At 45.3% G+C, this 16,356-nt stretch overlaps 1 protein-coding gene across 1 annotated transcript in view; it reads left to right on the top strand.

The window, feature by feature from the left end:
• The first annotated feature begins 7,070 nt into the window (after nt 1-7,070).
• Nucleotides 7,071-16,356, top strand: part of MSRB2 (methionine sulfoxide reductase B2) — a 10,112-nt gene continuing 826 nt past the window's right edge. Inside the window, 5 exon segments of the mRNA XM_035893251.1 lie at nt 7,071-7,258; nt 10,229-10,258; nt 10,260-10,287; nt 11,270-11,340; nt 15,320-15,476. Coding sequence (XP_035749144.1) covers nt 7,071-7,258; nt 10,229-10,258; nt 10,260-10,287; nt 11,270-11,340; nt 15,320-15,476 — 474 coding nt within the window.

The following is a 16,356-nucleotide window of genomic DNA, read 5'->3' as shown; positions in this document are numbered from 1 at the left end:
GAGCACAGATACACCTGGACAAACACCTACTGGCACACCCAGAAAGCAAACCCTCTACCACCACAGCTGAGCCAAGGGATCTCCTCTCCTCTCAGGCAGCTGCACGTCTCCCCAAATGGCACAGAGGGGAACGACTGAAGGACTCTGTTCCAGCATTTTGCCATGGGCTTTGCAATACAGCTACATGGACTTGGGGCATGATTTTTTCACACTCTTTACCAGTACAGCTATTACAGCAGATAAATAAACAGCTCTTTACCCCTCTTGATGAGCTAATTATTTTTCTATTATAGAAACATTGGCTCTGACACTGAAAGATATCAGAAATATTGGAATGACTTTATGTGGCCTTCCTTGTCCACTATCACCCAGGCAGAATTTACATTTCAGATATAGGTACAGTATGTGCAGAAATGACAAACACAGAGGGAGAGACATGCACAGGTACGTGTCTTCGACCTATGAAAATGTTATTTGTAGGACACGGAAGGAATTAGCGTATTGGAGACACAGTGAGCTAGCCAACGCTTTTCTCTCATTAAGGAGTGAGCTTATTTGCATGCTAATGAACTAGCTTGTTCTTCCAGCTTATTGATGTTTCACTGACATGCTGAGATGTCGTCTATGGAAACCATGTGCAAAGCATAATTGAAGCCGGCTCTTGCTTGAAGTTAGATAAATGTTGGGGGAAATACAGCAAGATGAGAAAAGCAATCATATCAAAGTAGGCAGCAGGTCCTGTCGCTCCGGCGGCCCTTTGCCCGGGCTATACCCACCTGCTCAGCCGCTGCTTACAACCAGCTCTCCTTGTTCTGCTCCTACCTTGCAAGCGAGCACAGCAGAGGGTTACTTTGACCCTGCCTTCTAGCAGTCCTAACATTTGGTCTGTGCAAGATTGCCTTGCCTAATTTAGACTATGAGACAAAAAAGGCTCTTCAGCGAAGGCTCTTCTCGAAAGTTCAGCCCTGTTAGGATTCCTGTGGATGTCTACCTGTGAGCAAACCTTTCCAGTCTACATAAGCCTCTAGACCTGTCCACTGCTGCTTTGTGCTCCCTCATCCATGCTGCATAAAACTGCCAAAAATAACCAGCTCCTCTGTGGACTCCACAGTTTGCAACATCTTTCCCTTTTGTGGTGCCAGCCTTGTGCAAGCTTGCTCTAAAACACCCTGCTAACACCTTGTGGACCAGAAACTGCTCCAAAACCAATTCACCCTTCTGTTGCAGGAAAGGTTCAGCTAACTACCCGGCCAGACACTGCAGCCCGTGCTGGTCCCACATCTAAATTACAGCTCATAGACTCGCTGTTCCCCATTTCTTTGTCATTGCTCCCTCTTGCTGTTTCCAGGGGATGTCCCTAGATTGACACTGTTTCTGGTATTCATCTCTTGTGTTTTCTAACCTACATCCTTCTACAGATCAGCAGCGTTTCCTAATTATAAGATGGCTTTGAAAGAAAAAAACATGCAATATCATGTTTTTAACTCCTTTTTAATATAAGCTTCTCTAAACAAGATGCTTTTAGTGACAGAGTTTGAAAGAAGATTCCTTAAAGGCCAGGTGTCAAAAAGATATTCAGGAGTCAAAAGGCTTTTCAAAATGCCAAGTCATTAGTTTTAATTGGCATTAGGGAACAAATTATGACAGGGTGGAGGTCTGCTCAGTGTCCCAAGATGTAAGAGATTTTGGTAATGACATCTAATTTCCGAAGTTGGAAAATTATTCTCTGACAAATGGGCACTCTTAAGACACAATCTATGGTAGATCATACAGAAGAACCACGTGCCGTGAGTGCCAAATTCTCTTCATTACACTGTTTTTGCTGCAGACTTCTAATGTAACTGAGCTTAATCCTAGCTCCACCTGCTATTAATGGGAGCTGCAGTACCAAAAAGAGATGACTAGATGACTAAAGGCTGGCCCTTATGTATAAATATATTTTTTAAAAGTCAGGGGCCATAAAACTGAACACTGGATGAGCTTAGAGCTGTTCAGGAATTAAATTCCTCTAGGAATTCCCAGTGACAAGAAAGCCAAGTACCAGGAATTAACAGGGGCCAGGGCTTTACAGCACTGTACCAAATGTTATGCTGGGTGCAAGCACCTCATGGCAGTTTCCACAAGCCAAGTGTTGGTGTAGCATGTGGTAAGCTTCTAAAATAACATGCAACGCAGGGTGAGTTCAGGATGCAGCGTTACACGTGCCAAGCAGGGCATGGCTCCGCTGGTCAGGGCGCCTTCTTCAGAGCAAAGCCTCTGATCAGAAAGCTGCAGGCATTCACTTGGGGGTAAGTCTGCAGCTTTGGTTACCACGGGGCAGAGGAGGGATAAGAAAGGGGCCACCACCAATTTCGTGTTTGTTGCCACCTGCTGTGTGTTTGCTGACCAGGGGACTACAACAGTAAACGGCAGCACAGATTCCGGTCAAAGCTGTGCTCATTTTTGGTACAGAGATGCCACTGCACATTAGGTATGCTGGGAAGGTGTCTTTGCTTGCCACTCAAAAATTAAAGCCGTGCATGCTAATGAGCACACTAGCAATACCTGATCTACCAGTATTTTTCCCTGCTAGATGAACGGCAGTATGGTATGGGAGCAAGAGGCCTGTATAAAACCTAGAGCCTGCTCCGATCCTTTGTACCCTCTTCCTACATAGCAAATATGGACCAAAACATTCACAGCAGCAGCATCGATTCCGTATGCTCTGTCTTTTAAGAGGCTCCCAACCTATAGTTCCCATAGGTGTAGCTGTCCCTGAAGATCTGGCCAGTCCTGATATCACACGAGGCTGGAGTAGAACTTTTTGCTCAGCCCAGAGTTGCTCGGATGGGCTCTGGGAAAGGAAACCCCAATTCCTGTTCCCATGGGAGCAGGGAGTGCTGGGCCAGGCTGCCACCAGGCACTCCATTTTCCTTGTGACAGGACAAGGGGCAATGGTTTTAAACTGAAACAGGGCAGGTTTAGACTGGATATAAGGAAGAAATTATTTACAACGAGGGTGGTAAAACACTGGAACGGGTTGCCCAGAGAGGTAGTGGAGGCCCCATCCTGGAAACATTCAAGGCCAGGTTGGACGGGGCTCTGAGCAACCTGATCTAGTTAGCGATGTCCCTGCTCCTGCAGGGGGGTTGGCCTAGATGACCTCTAGGGGTCCCTTCCAACCCAAAACATTCTATGATTCTATGATTCTATGAAATGGAAAACCAGCTCATGCCTTGAGGACAGAATACCCATTTTTCCAACACATAACTGGTGAGCATGCTGGAGACCAGCGATTATAACCCCATCTTGAAGTACTGCTAAAAGGGTGAGTTTAAGGCAGGCAAGTCGCACCAGGCAGAGCAGAACTGCACACTGTACACCTGCGAATCCCCCAGGCAATTTTTTGAATTAGAGTGATCTCTTACACAGCTTCCACCCTACTACGTGTTTCTTATTTTTCAAACATGCATTTGAGAAAATCACAATCTGGTTTTAAATATCTGGGGGGAAAAAATAACCATAAAAAGCCTCCAAAAACCCAAATGCCAAATTCATTTTGAGGTACTTCCCACCCTCCACTATCCATCTACTTTACCCATGGTCCCATTCATTACCCCGTAATTTTTACCCAAGTGACATCAAGAGGCGAATCCAGCCTCCCTGCCCAGCCATGGGACAAGTGTCTCTTGCCAGGAGCTGGCAGTGTGTTTGAGTGCCCCATCAAACCCCACCACAAGTGGGGTCGCAGCCTTTAGGGCTGCTGAAGGCTCTGCCAAAGCTGCTGCAGACCCAGGGCACAAGGCTTCACACTGGGAAGAGATGCTGGTGGCAGAACATGTACCCCATAAAAAATAGAGAGGACCAAAGTATTACTTCTTGGGCCCCCAACTTAACTTGTTCAATTGCGTCCATTTTTTTTGTATAAGATTTCCAGAGGACAGGGGACAGACATTACCAGGTGTCCTTACCCACACAATGAAAGTGAACCAGAACTTGAACTCCCAGCTAAGCCATTCCCACCGCTGGTGGCTCAGACAGCGGCCGTACAAAAGAATTTAAGGTCATTCATGAGAAGCAGGGCATGCGCTCAGCCCCCCACTTTCTGCCTGTCTTCCAAACCAGGAGCACTGCATGGACGGGGAGCTACCAGCACAAAATGAGTGGGCGACACTAGCAGACATGCCTTCACCATAGCAGAAGTGAGAGGGTTGTCAGGCTCTGGAATGGGCTGCCCAGGGAGGTGCTAGAGTCCTCATCCCTGGAGGTATTTAAAAGAAGGATAGATGAGGTGCTTAGGGACATGGTTTAGTGGTGATGGCAGGGTTAGGTTAACGGTTGGACTCGATGATCTCAGAGGTCTTTTCCAACCAAAGTGATTCTATGATTCTATGATTCTATGATTCTATGAAATGCAGAGTTTTAAGGGATTTTTGAAGAGCATGAGTTTGTGCTTTCCCTGATTAGAAAATGCATGAAAAAATACATCTTTGGGGGCTCTTCTAAGACAGAAGGGAAGAAGGTTCATAACGGCACTTATGTGAATCCCAAATTTTAAAACACGTCTAAGATGAGTGAGTGGGAATAAAACCTGTTCTGGTGAGCCCTGCTCCTCAGGTATTCCCATTTGCTGTTATCAGGGAAATCAGTCTATTGAAGGGGAAGCAATTCTCCCATTTGGAGTGTGAAGCATGACATACCCCACTCTTAAATCACTTATATTTCACTTTTTTATGATGCAATCGTGAATTAGCTTTTTCTGCATTTGTAATTAGAGGAGAGAACAGATGGTCAGGGCTTAGTTCAGGGTAAGAAATCCATTAAGATAGCCTACAGAAAGCTGCTGCTACAGCGGTTGCTGCCAAATAACTGTTCATTCAATGCTTTGTTCAGGCTTTGGGCGCTGGGTGGAAGGAGAACCATCACAGTTCCTCCACAAACCTCATCGCCTTGAGGTACGAGGGATAAGAACTCACACACAAGTTTGGGGAATGTATTATTACCGTCCATGTGGCTCAAGGAACTTGGATGGTATGATATAGGGGATTCATGGGGCAATCCAAGGAAACAGCCTGGAGCTGTTTCTTCCCAACAGCTGCCCCGGCAGATACACTCACTGCATCCCACAGTGCGTGTCTGCTTTTCAAAGTTGATGAAATTCAGCTGAACAGGTGGCCCGACTGCAGAGCAAAGCTTTCTGTCAAGGAGTGATTGCAAAATACCCATTTCTCTTTGAATTCATGTCTTCACTCATTTTGCAAGAAAGTCCTCAAAGCATTTAGAATCCCAGAATAATTTATGCTCAACAGGACTTATGGAGGGATTTGGTCTAATCCAATTTCAAATATTTGTCACAGTGGGCCAAACATGTAGGTCCCTTCCAACTGGAATTATTCTGTTCTATTCTATTCTATTCTATTCTATTCTAATTTCATCCTTAGACTCCAGCAGAAAGCTCCTGCTTAAGCTAGTCCACAAATATGACCTATTTTTTCCTAAAAACAGAGGTTGAAATAATTAGGTATCCTATAGTTTATGATTATCAAAAAGATATCTTAAACCATAAAGCAAAAAAGGCAAGAAGTTGTGTGTTCGTTATTTCTGATGATGTCTTTGACCTGAATCACATCAGCCTACTCTACCAATGAATCTCAGCAGAATCTGTGGGTTAGCTTCAGGGAGGTTCAGATCAGCATTCAGTCTGCCTGTGCATCTGGAAACGAGCAAAACCCTTTTCCAAGATGCCTTGGCACTTCTGCTACTCATAATTTTTGCTGAAATCCCTTTCTGTCATTGGAATTCAGCACCAGAGCATTTCTGCATATCTTTGGATAGCGTTTCTTTGTGGAAGCAGTATCTCCATATACCAGGACCTGGGAGTTTCATCACATCTGAGCAGCTAGAAACCAGCTGTGGAGCTGTATAAAGTCTGTTAGAGGAGAGGGAAGGCTCTGCTGAGGGAGGATGAGGAGTTCCTGCCATCATCTCCTACAAAAGGAGTGAGGCTTTCTGTGGGGAAAATGGAACTCTCCACAGACACAACCTGCCCACCAAAGTGCTCATGCTGGTCCCCCTTTCCTCATTCTCCGGGGACCTGGGCACATAGTACCGCTACATATGACTGGTCCAAGCCAAATTCATGTATGCTGAGCTCCCATATGTTTCAACAGGAATGTCCCATAGGAGGGGACACACATTAGGTACGATGAAATGAGCAGAGGAAAACTAATTGCATACAAATGCATATAAAATAAAAATACTACTATTTCAGTGTTTTCTTCCATGCGTAGTAACGTCAAGGGGCTTTATTAACACAGGCTGCTTAAGCAGAGGTTTGAATTTGAACAGGGTTCATTTGATTTCTGCACCTCACCGCTTCCTGGCTGACTGCTCAGTATCTGCCAGCGTAGGCATTATGTGATGCTCCGCTTGTCCCCAGAGCTGTCTGTCAAGACAGAGCCTGGGCTGGGAAATGGTTAGACCCCGAATAAATATTAGCAGGGTAGTCTGGACCGTGACTGCTTCCCTCCTACCCTCGCCTTCGCCTGCCTACACACACGCTGCTGCGGCCGCCTCGGCGCAAAGTAATGCCGCAGGAGGAGCTGAGGAGCTTCTCCCCCGTCTACGCACAGCTCCTGAGACATTGTGCTTCTGCTGAGTGACCCTTCCCGGGATGCAGCTCCTGTGTGTGCTGGAGTCAGGCGACACTTTTAACAATAAACCCGCTGAATTACAATTCAGGGAGAATTTACTTGAAAATTTACATAACGTAGCTAGGGGAGACTTTTAACTGCTTCCCCTTGTGCATAAGGGAGAAAAAAAGGAGGAAAATTAAGTAACAGCCTAATTGGCTTTTATAACAGTCTATGGGGAGAAATGCAGGCCCGTTCTCTGCCTAGCTATGAAGGCTGGTATGTGCTGTAACCATGGGAGGCAATATTACAGGCATGACAGGACAATGATTTGGTTTTTCAGCACTGAAGATCTGGAAAATGAAATACCTCCAGCCAGGGGGGTTGTTTTCCGCTTGAGGAAGACCTGTCACGCTGGTTCGGAGGGCTGCAGGTCAGGCTTTTGTTGGAGGGTAAAAAATGGAGGACCTGATCTGCTGGTGCACCACTTCAAATGTGGATCGTGGCGTTGGTATGAGCAGGATCTGCCTCTTCCACCGCCGCACTCATTTTAATCAAGGAGGGGCTTGCAATCAACTGGATAACAGAGAGGATGATGAGGCTAGGGCGGACAAGCTTTCTGCTTTCTGCTCCCGCTACTCCCCTGGGTGCATGGCCCACGCACCCACTCCCCTCCTCCAGAGCCCAAGGAAGATGGCACAGCAATGGACCTGTGCTGGTTCAGTCCCCACTGCCTCAAAATTGCTGCATTTTGGGATAGTATCAACAACAGAGAGCTGCAAGGAAGATACTGATGGTTCATTTTTTATTGAGTTTTGTCTTTAAAAAAAGCACCAGTTAAATCAATGTCAATTACATTAAAACATGCAAGTTTCAGGACTAATCACTTTATCTCACCCTCCCTCATTTCCCAGATACTTCAGGGAGAACTCCATTGATTACCTGTCCTCCTCAGCAGCAACCATTGCCTGAGACCAAGGCCAGGAATGGGAGGGAAATGCTTCTCTGCCATGCTTGAACTGGAGATGCCAGTGGTGAGCCCCAGAGCGACCCCATCACGTGCCAGTGCTTCCCAGCCCCAAGCCATTTACCAGAACTGGGGGAGTGCCAATGGGGTCTCTCACCTCCAAAGGCTCCCTAATGTGTTCCAATTTCCCCCACACCGTGGCTAAATGACTGGTATAAGATGCCATAAGGATAAGCTGGAAGGGGTTTAGAAAGATCTTTCTCTGATCCTCACTTGCCAAAATGACTGAACATGGAAAAATGTTGCCCTTCTGCCTACAGCATAGACGCTGCCCTCTGCCAGCACCGAGAGCCCCGTCGAAGCCTTCTCCTCCCTGCCCAGCAGCGCTGCTCTCCTGCCATCCTGAATCATGGTCCTGACGACGTGCAGGCATCACATCTCCAGGATTTTTATCGAGGTACTCCAGCTTCAATCCACCGTGTCTTATTATATAGGACAAAGCCATTAATCAGCTGTGTGCCCGCTCTCCCCTGCTGCTGCAGACAGCGAATGTGATCGTCTACGAGCCTTGCTGCTACCCGGCTTTCAGTGCACGGCTTCATGGATCCGAGCAGAGGATTTGATCACAGCCGTGGCACCGATCATACGCTGTGTTGGATGTCCTCGGCTGCCATTGAACTCACTGTCTTAGACATGAGGATGGTTCAATAAAAAGGGTGTGTACACATGATCTGATACTGATCGTACAACGCTATTTTTTAGCTTTGATTTCAAAACTAGGCTAGAAAAATTAGACTAAACAGAAAGTAATTTTATATTAAACACCATTATTAGCTTTGTTATCCAATGCAATCAAAACAGTTCCTTCCACATCATTCAGTAATGACGAACTTAATTCCAAATCAGAAATGGAGCTATTGGAAAAAAAAGCAGACAACAGCATTAAGGCTTAACCTGGCAAACTGAGTTGTGTTTAGGACTACCTTTTAAGGATGGGAAGCCAAAGTAAAATACAGGTCCTATTACAGGTATATTTATAGGCCAAGCCAAATCAGCTGTGACTGCAAATCACACCACGTAAACAAGTAGCCACTTAGCACATCGCCTTTGCAATTATTCGATCAATACAACTAAGAGCACTGCCTACAACAAGAATTTAGGAGAGTGAGAGCACTTTTGCATGCAAATACCAGGCTTGTTCTCCTTAAAATCAACCTGTAACAACTGCAAGCAAATGCCTCGACAGGATTTTGTCCTATTTACAGCTGCAGCAATGGTTCAATTTTCAGGCCAATCTCTTTGCCACTCGGTAAGAAGTGATTGAAACCTTTACCTGCAAATGCTGCATCAGTATTTAAGCGGGTGCTTTACTCTTTGCTTTTATAACGTGGAGTTATTTAGGTTCAACACATAGATTAGACACGCAACACAGCGGGACGAAACGGGGGGAGATGCCAGTTGGCTGTGGCCAGCGCCTCCCCCGGTTCCGCCCTGCCAATGTGGCAGCTTGTCTGCTCTGGAGGATGCTCAGGAGCCGCCTCTTCCTCCTCCTCCGCACCCCACCACAGATCTCTGGCAGTGGCACAGGTACCCTCCGCCGGGAGCATGGGGAGCAAGGGGGGACAGGCAGGAGCCGCCCTGCAAGGGGAGGGCATCCCTGTCCCAGATATCCTCTAGCCGGTTGGAAAGGGCTAAGTCAGCCTGCTGTAAGTATTTCTCTTCAACTGTCAGGCTAAGCTATAGTTTTTATAGTTAAATTGTAATTTTCAAATTCCTTTCTTTCCCCCAGTATCATCTCAGCATTGCAAGAGATGCGTCCAGGCAAGCATTCATCTCTCAGGAGCTGATATTTTTTTCACATATGCAATGCTGATGGGAGATAAGTGTGGAGGTAGTTTCCCACCTCAGACTTTTTGACAAGGAAGGAATGAAGCTGTTTTACTCGTCATTTTTCAGCCAAGCTATTAATTCTTTGCCAGTCTCATACCACCATAAATGTGCTGTGCAGTGTGTACAGGCTCATAGCAGGCAGCGCTGGAGGTTCGCACCGTTCATGGGTGACTTCTGCTCTCCTGTTGTGTGCCACCCACTTAACTGGAGCCCCGCTTCTCTGGGGCTGTAGGTGTTGCTTTCTTCCAGTGCTGCTTCTTAGCACCACTTTTCACTGAGGCCCACGGGCATCGCTAGTCTTTGCTAGCCCATAAACAAGCATTAGTTCTGGTTTCTGAGGGTTTCCAAGAGGCAAACTACCAAACCTTTCAGCGTTACCCAGGGATGAGGAAGGAGCACCAGCAGACCGGCAGTTATCCAAAGCCAGCACAGAGGGCTGCGCCAGGCGAGCGGGTGCTACCTTGGGTTGTCGGTGCCCGTTCCCGTTCAGCACCTTCCCAGGTGATGTGCTGGAGTTGCTCCCTTGTGCAGCACGCAGGATGGAAAGCTGATGCCGTCCTGCACTCACCCCTGCTCTTATGTCCCTGACCTGCCCTCCTGTGCTCTGCCTGTACCCATAGAAACTTTGGGAGAATTGAGGTGATGATGGAAAGCATCAGCAGAGTTAAAATGGCATTAAAAATAATACGAATTATCTTTCTATATCTAACTGAAGACACAGGGTCTCTGACTAAAGAAGCTGAGGCGACTGTTGCTACAGACTGGAAAAAAAATTGACTCCAAAGCAATTCTGTTACAAGAGGAAAAGGAACTGAACTGGCAAGCAAAAGTGCTCATGCTGTCCAAGGTTAAGTCACCTCCTCTGCCTGCGGGGCCGAGAAAAACCTGCTTTGGGGAGCTGTCGCCACTCAGTTGCTGCACAGGTTTCCCTCTGCCTTCCTGTGGATGAAAATTAGACTCAACATACAAAACCAGGTAGATGTTGTTCTGACCCAGGCTGGTTTGCAGATGAAAAAACATTCTGCATTCTTTTCATATTTTGTCTTTTTTCCTGGGACACTTCACTGCCAGCTCAGCTGTCTGTGTGGCAGTAGCGGAGGCCTCTCCAGAGGGGAGGGAGAAGATAATATTTTTGTCCTGTATTCTCCTTTTTTTGACCATATGTAGATTAGCCATGGAAAGCTTATACATAGCACTCCATTCAGGAGCGGGGTTATCCCTCGTGTGCCAGACCACCCACCCACCTTGCCCGCGCGCTTTGCTTCCTTCTGCGATGGAGGCCGCGTAGCATTGCGGGCGGAGCGCCAGCATCCCCAGCCCAGAGCCAGCGCTTCCGCGTGTGCAGAGCGTGTACCGTGGGACTAAATCACGTGAACTGTGCCCAAATCCTTATCTGCAAAATAAAGATCCTAATTCCAGACCACGCAGGGAGGAGGAGAGTCCCTCCGCAGAGCCACTTTGAAGCCGTGGCACTCCACAGCAGAGCCCTGCTCTTTGGGATCCCGCACATTTCACAAGTTCCTCGGAGGTCACGACTCCGGCCCTGGTACCTGGATGATTTATGCATCTGACTGGTCTCGAAGTTTCTGGGGGCAGGGGGTAGTCTTCACTATTAATCCAAAGGCATCCTCCCCTTCATTTCTTTAGGCTGCTAATGTTTGTTCTTCAAAGCCCCCCTGTGAAGCCTTCTTTTTATGGTTTTTCTCCTGTTTTGAATCTGATTCCTACATGCTTGTTCCAGATGGTGGGCTTTTAAAGACCTGCGTTATTAACTTCTCTGTGTTTCTTCCTTTTTAAAAAGCCATTTAGTGGGATCTATCTGAATAACACAGAATCGGGAATGCACTACTGCGTGTGCTGCAACACCCCACCGTTCAGGTAACATCCTTTAGATCTCACAGCATCCTTAAAATGTCCTAACTGAGGCAGGAGGGGCAGTGTGTTTTCATGAGCGCAATGGAAAGCGTAGGTCAGAAGAGCAATTCTTTGGTGCCAGAGTGCTACATATGAGATTCCCAGGACACCCGTGGTGATACAGGTACATGGCATGCCCTTTCCTTGAGCGTATGAGGGTCTCCAGTGGCCAGCAGGCAGCAGTTGCTGCCTTAGGGGCTGCCTTTTTCTCCTCCCACGCACACCATCCTTTTTGGCTGATAATAATTCTGTTTAAGAGCTCTCTTAAGCCATAAGTTGCCACAAAATACACATGTATAGGTGTTGAGTATCACTGTATGCTTGCTTTGTTCTTGTGCACTTCCATAGTCATCTTCTGCCACTCGTGCCACTGGGCTAGAGAGACCTTTGGTCTGCCTTAGTCTAGCTGTTGTTTCGTTCTTACCGCTGGGTCCCTTGTACTGGAGCTGAGACCTCCTCTTCATCCCCACTCCTTCTTGTTCCCTAAATTAAATTCCACTATTTTTTCCCTTCTGGTTACATCTACTTTTTAAAACCTGGCTGCGAATGACTGTGCTATTAACCTCTGTGCTCTTCGCGATACTATATATTTTGCAACTTCATTAAAGTCTAAGTAAAAGGAAATAGAGTGCCTCGGAGTAGGATATGCAGAGGGTGTTCTGTTCTCTGTAACTGAACTGGGACAGACAGTTCTTCATAGTTTTGATCCAGGAAATAGCCTTTATATATTCCCAACTGTGAGCTCAATGGAATACGGCTGATATGCCCATTTTTATAAAGACTTTAAAGGATGCATCACAGATCAGAACTTCAAATGGGAAGCTGAGGAACAAGAGGTCTGGATAGTAAGAGGGGAAAAAACATAACAGCTGAATTAAAAATGAACCTAAACTAAGCAATTAAATGGTGAAATCAGAGCCTGGTAGTTGTGAACAGTTAGCTTTCCTTTGGCCAAGTACAGAAAACTAGTGTTATGCAAATGAACATTTGATTAAATGTATGTTTTTCTGTAAAGGTTTGCTAATAAATGCTTTTAAATAAAATTATTTTGGAAGCTAGTGCCGCACTGCAGAATATTCTGAAGACAAATAAAAATACCTCTGGAAAGTTCAGATAAATTAGAGAGATTTTAAATTACTAAGCTGTGAAAGAGTTCCTTCAATTCCTTCAAACGTTCCTCCAGTTTAGACATCCTTCATATTAGACGATAGATTTTGACAGGCCAACATGAAGAGAGAAGAACACTGAAGGGAATTGCTTCTGCTGATAAACTAATAACAAAACACCAATATAACTGGTCATGCTGCCTTTTGCAGTATCCAGCTCCCAGAGAATATAGGTACTTTTGTTTAAAGCATAAAATAATGCTGAGCTTTGCAGACTGATACAGAGAAATAAAAAAACCCAAAACTTACAGAAAAAACAAAAAACCCCAAAACATTTATGAGAATTGAAAATTATCAAATGTGCAAAATGGTCTGAAAATATTTTTTCCATGAATGCACTGTGTTGTGGAGGACACCAACAATGAGGAAAAAAATGGTATTTAATCAGTGATTCATTCACCGTGCTGATTTCCTAGTGCATTAAAAATGTCCTTTCTCAAATGCATTAGATCATCAGCTACAGGTAAACATGAAGCATTTCCTCCTTTCTTTCAAAGTACACGTGTATATACATTTATACCAGAATTTATTACCTTCTGCTACTAAATATTCATTTGAAAGAGTTGGAAATACATGGAACAAAACCCTAACCTTTATAGATAGCAAATTGCAGTGCTTTAATGAAATCTCAAACCTTCAGCAAACCATAAACCTACAGCTGAGATTCATACAGCAAAAAGCGCTTTTTAGAATTATCTGGATTCCATCCAGGATGACTGAAATAGAGATCAAAGTAAATGACATGTGCTGGAGGAATGGTGTGTCGAAGGCTAATCTAATGCATATGTTTAGGGAAAGTCCATTTATCCATAAATTAAGTGGTGAAATACTTCAAAGGACAAATATGATCTTGAACAGCAATATTTTTGGGTACTAAAATGTTTCTATTAGGGAATCTAAGTGATATTACTGTTAGTAAAACCACAGAGAGACCATTTCTGTTGAGAGCCAGTTCAACAGCTCAAAAGATTGATCCCTTAGCAGTGGAAAACATCTACAATAAACTTAAGTATTGTGAGTGGCGTGTAAGGGACGGGCTCAGTCAGGGTCAGATGCAAAACCCAGGCAGCACCGAAGACCTTCCTTGACTGGTTGCAGAGAGGATCCTCGCATCTATGTATGAATAAGCAGAAGGATCCCTGTGTCAGAAAATTAAGAGTTCTGATTGAAATCTTTTGAAAAGAAAAAAAAAAAAGAAACAGCACAGGTGTGTCAGGGCAACTCAGAAGTGGTGCACAGATATTTGTGCTCCCCCAGATCTTTCTTCGGGAAGCTGTGGCCGGTAGGCACAGTATTCGGGTGGCTGCGTAGCAGGGATGGCAGAGGGCCTTCTTTGGCTGGAACAAAATAGGCTTGGAGCCCAAAATACCTCTGCATGCAGACACAGGGCTGCAAACCACATTCACTTCAGTGCAGCCTGCCTCTGCACTGTCTCCTATTTCTCCTCGGTTTTATGGAGGGGAAGGAGGTAGGAGCGCATTTCTCATGGGTCTTTGTGGATTGATGTAATGGACTGAGCAACAGCCCGCACAAAAACTAGCCTTTGGTCAGTCTGTCTCTGCAAATCCTCTTCTGTTTCCACAGTTGCATTGCTCAAAGACACCCCTGTACAGTCAATCATAAAAGGCATGCTAAAGCATGCGCTGTTCTTTGGGTTGGATTTCTTTTTTAAGCTTTTTTCCCTGCTTGTTTGTCTTGTCTTTCTAAAAGGAACCGCAAGTAAGATTTTCAGATTTTTTCTTCACTGTATTAGTATCTCAACCAAACACACACGCTACATATGTTGCTTTAAATTCTATATTGACTAGCGGACTAAGCCCATTGATCACAGCCAAGCTGCTTCTGGTGCTGGTGTCTCCATCCACCACTAGATGCCAGTAAGAGCATTGGGTTTGTGAAACTGGGATAAACAGGGGAAAGGGGGAGGAAACGACTGTGGTGGGGTCTCCAGACCACTGATCCTGGCAGCGTGTGAGTCTGTCTTCATTTCTCGCTCTAACTCACACTAGGTCGCTCTTCACAAGAAGGAAGTACTTCTTGCTATCAAAACTTGCACAACTTTAAATAGGAGGGATTATCTCGTTTCTGTATGCTAAATCCCCAAAATATTTTCTGACCATATTTTCCAGTATGCTCTAGGTTTTAATATGCACAGGGCTGGTAATCCTGGATGTTACGAGGAGGCACCCGCAGGCTGACAGCCTGCAGTACTGTTTCTGATGGCTGTGATTATCTCTTGGGAAAAGTAGATCTTTGTGCTGTGAGGATTTGTCATTGGTTGACTGATGGTCTGAGCAAGGCTCTGTTTAGTTTACCAAACCTTTTGGATGGCTGACTGCAAGCCAAAGCCATCATCAGGCGTGAGCCTGGTCCGGCAGGCCAAGCCCACCATTTTCCATACTTATTTTCCATACTTCATTTCTTCTTGTAAACTCTTCTCGGAGGTTGTGCTATGATGGGCCAGGCTTTGAACTGCAAGTTTGCAGGTGCAATTCAGCTAAACAATGTGCTCAGTTGTTGGAAAAACCTTCTTCAGGCCTTAGAAAATGCCAAGCTATCAGTGAAATAGAAACGGTGAGGCAAAAGCTCCTGTTGTGAGCTGACGGAGAATTCCCTTTGGTGAAGAGCTTCCAGCACAGTTTGATGCCAGTGAGAAAACTTCTACTGTGCCAAATACTATTAATAGTATTACAAGACAAGGATGAGGAAAAAAGCCAACGTTCTTATTAAAAACAGACCTTCTTGTAACATCTCTGTTATTAATTAAGAAGATCTGGTTTCCTCTATTGCTCAGAAAAGAAGTGCAATTCTGGGACTGGATGGCCGTCGCTTTCTGAGGCTTATGGTACTTGTGGCAGAGATGAAATTAATACCAGTATCATGAGATGAACAGATAACTCGTTGGGATCAACTAGAACTTGCAAGCAAGTATATTTATTTTGGAGGTGATAGCCAAAGACCCAAATCTTAACAAGTAAGTTTTCTTTGTGCCCATGAATAAATCTACTTAAATCTAGCAGTGAGCATCATGGAATCACTGGAACTATTCTGTCTCACTTCTTGATATGCAACACGAGTAGATTTCTAAATATCTAATACAGACAGTCGGTTTGGGTGAAGAAAATTATGTGGCTGGGGAGAGTAGCTGTGTAAGTATAGCCAAGAGCTGGAGTTTATATGGAAAATTTATTCAGAGGACCTCAGGTGAACTGCAGTATGTGATCACGGACAGCAGAAGGGACCCTGAGATTTAGTCCACCCATTTGCCCCATCACAGGGACGGTTCTTCCTAATTCAATCCTGCTAAATATTTGCTTAAGCTGTTCTTAAATGTGGGGCGATGGAGACGCCACAGCCTCGCTAGGTAACGAGTTGCAATGTTCGTGTCTTCCTGCTATTGGTTAGACACTGGGGAAAATGCTAAGTTTGCTTTGCAGCAGTTGAATATTTGCCCTGGGAGGTGACGGCGGTGCCCCGCATCTCCACAGCTGTCTTCTATGGGTTCCCTCATTTCACAGAAGCCACCCTTCGGTGGTAGCTATTCCTGTCCTGGTAGTGTTCCTGTCCTTACACCTTTACCTTTTCCCAACCCATGACCCATACTTGTATTGGGACCTGCTGTAATACCCTGGTCCTTTTCTAAAGAACTGCCACCCCTAACCATTTCTTCCCAACCCTGTTCTGTTTATTATGGGGACAATCTTTTTAGCAGGACCAGTTGTGACAGGACAAGGGGTAATGGTTTTAAACTAAAACAGGGTAGATTTAGACTAGATATAAGGAAGAAATTCTTTACAATGAGGGTGGT

This window comes from Egretta garzetta, unplaced genomic scaffold (assembly GCF_000687185.1).
Source record: "Egretta garzetta isolate BGI_Z169 unplaced genomic scaffold, ASM68718v1 scaffold434, whole genome shotgun sequence".
NCBI classification, from domain to species: domain Eukaryota; kingdom Metazoa; phylum Chordata; class Aves; order Pelecaniformes; family Ardeidae; genus Egretta; species Egretta garzetta.
Note: the sequence above shows the minus strand (reverse complement) of the source record. Positions and strands in the feature narration are given on the sequence as shown.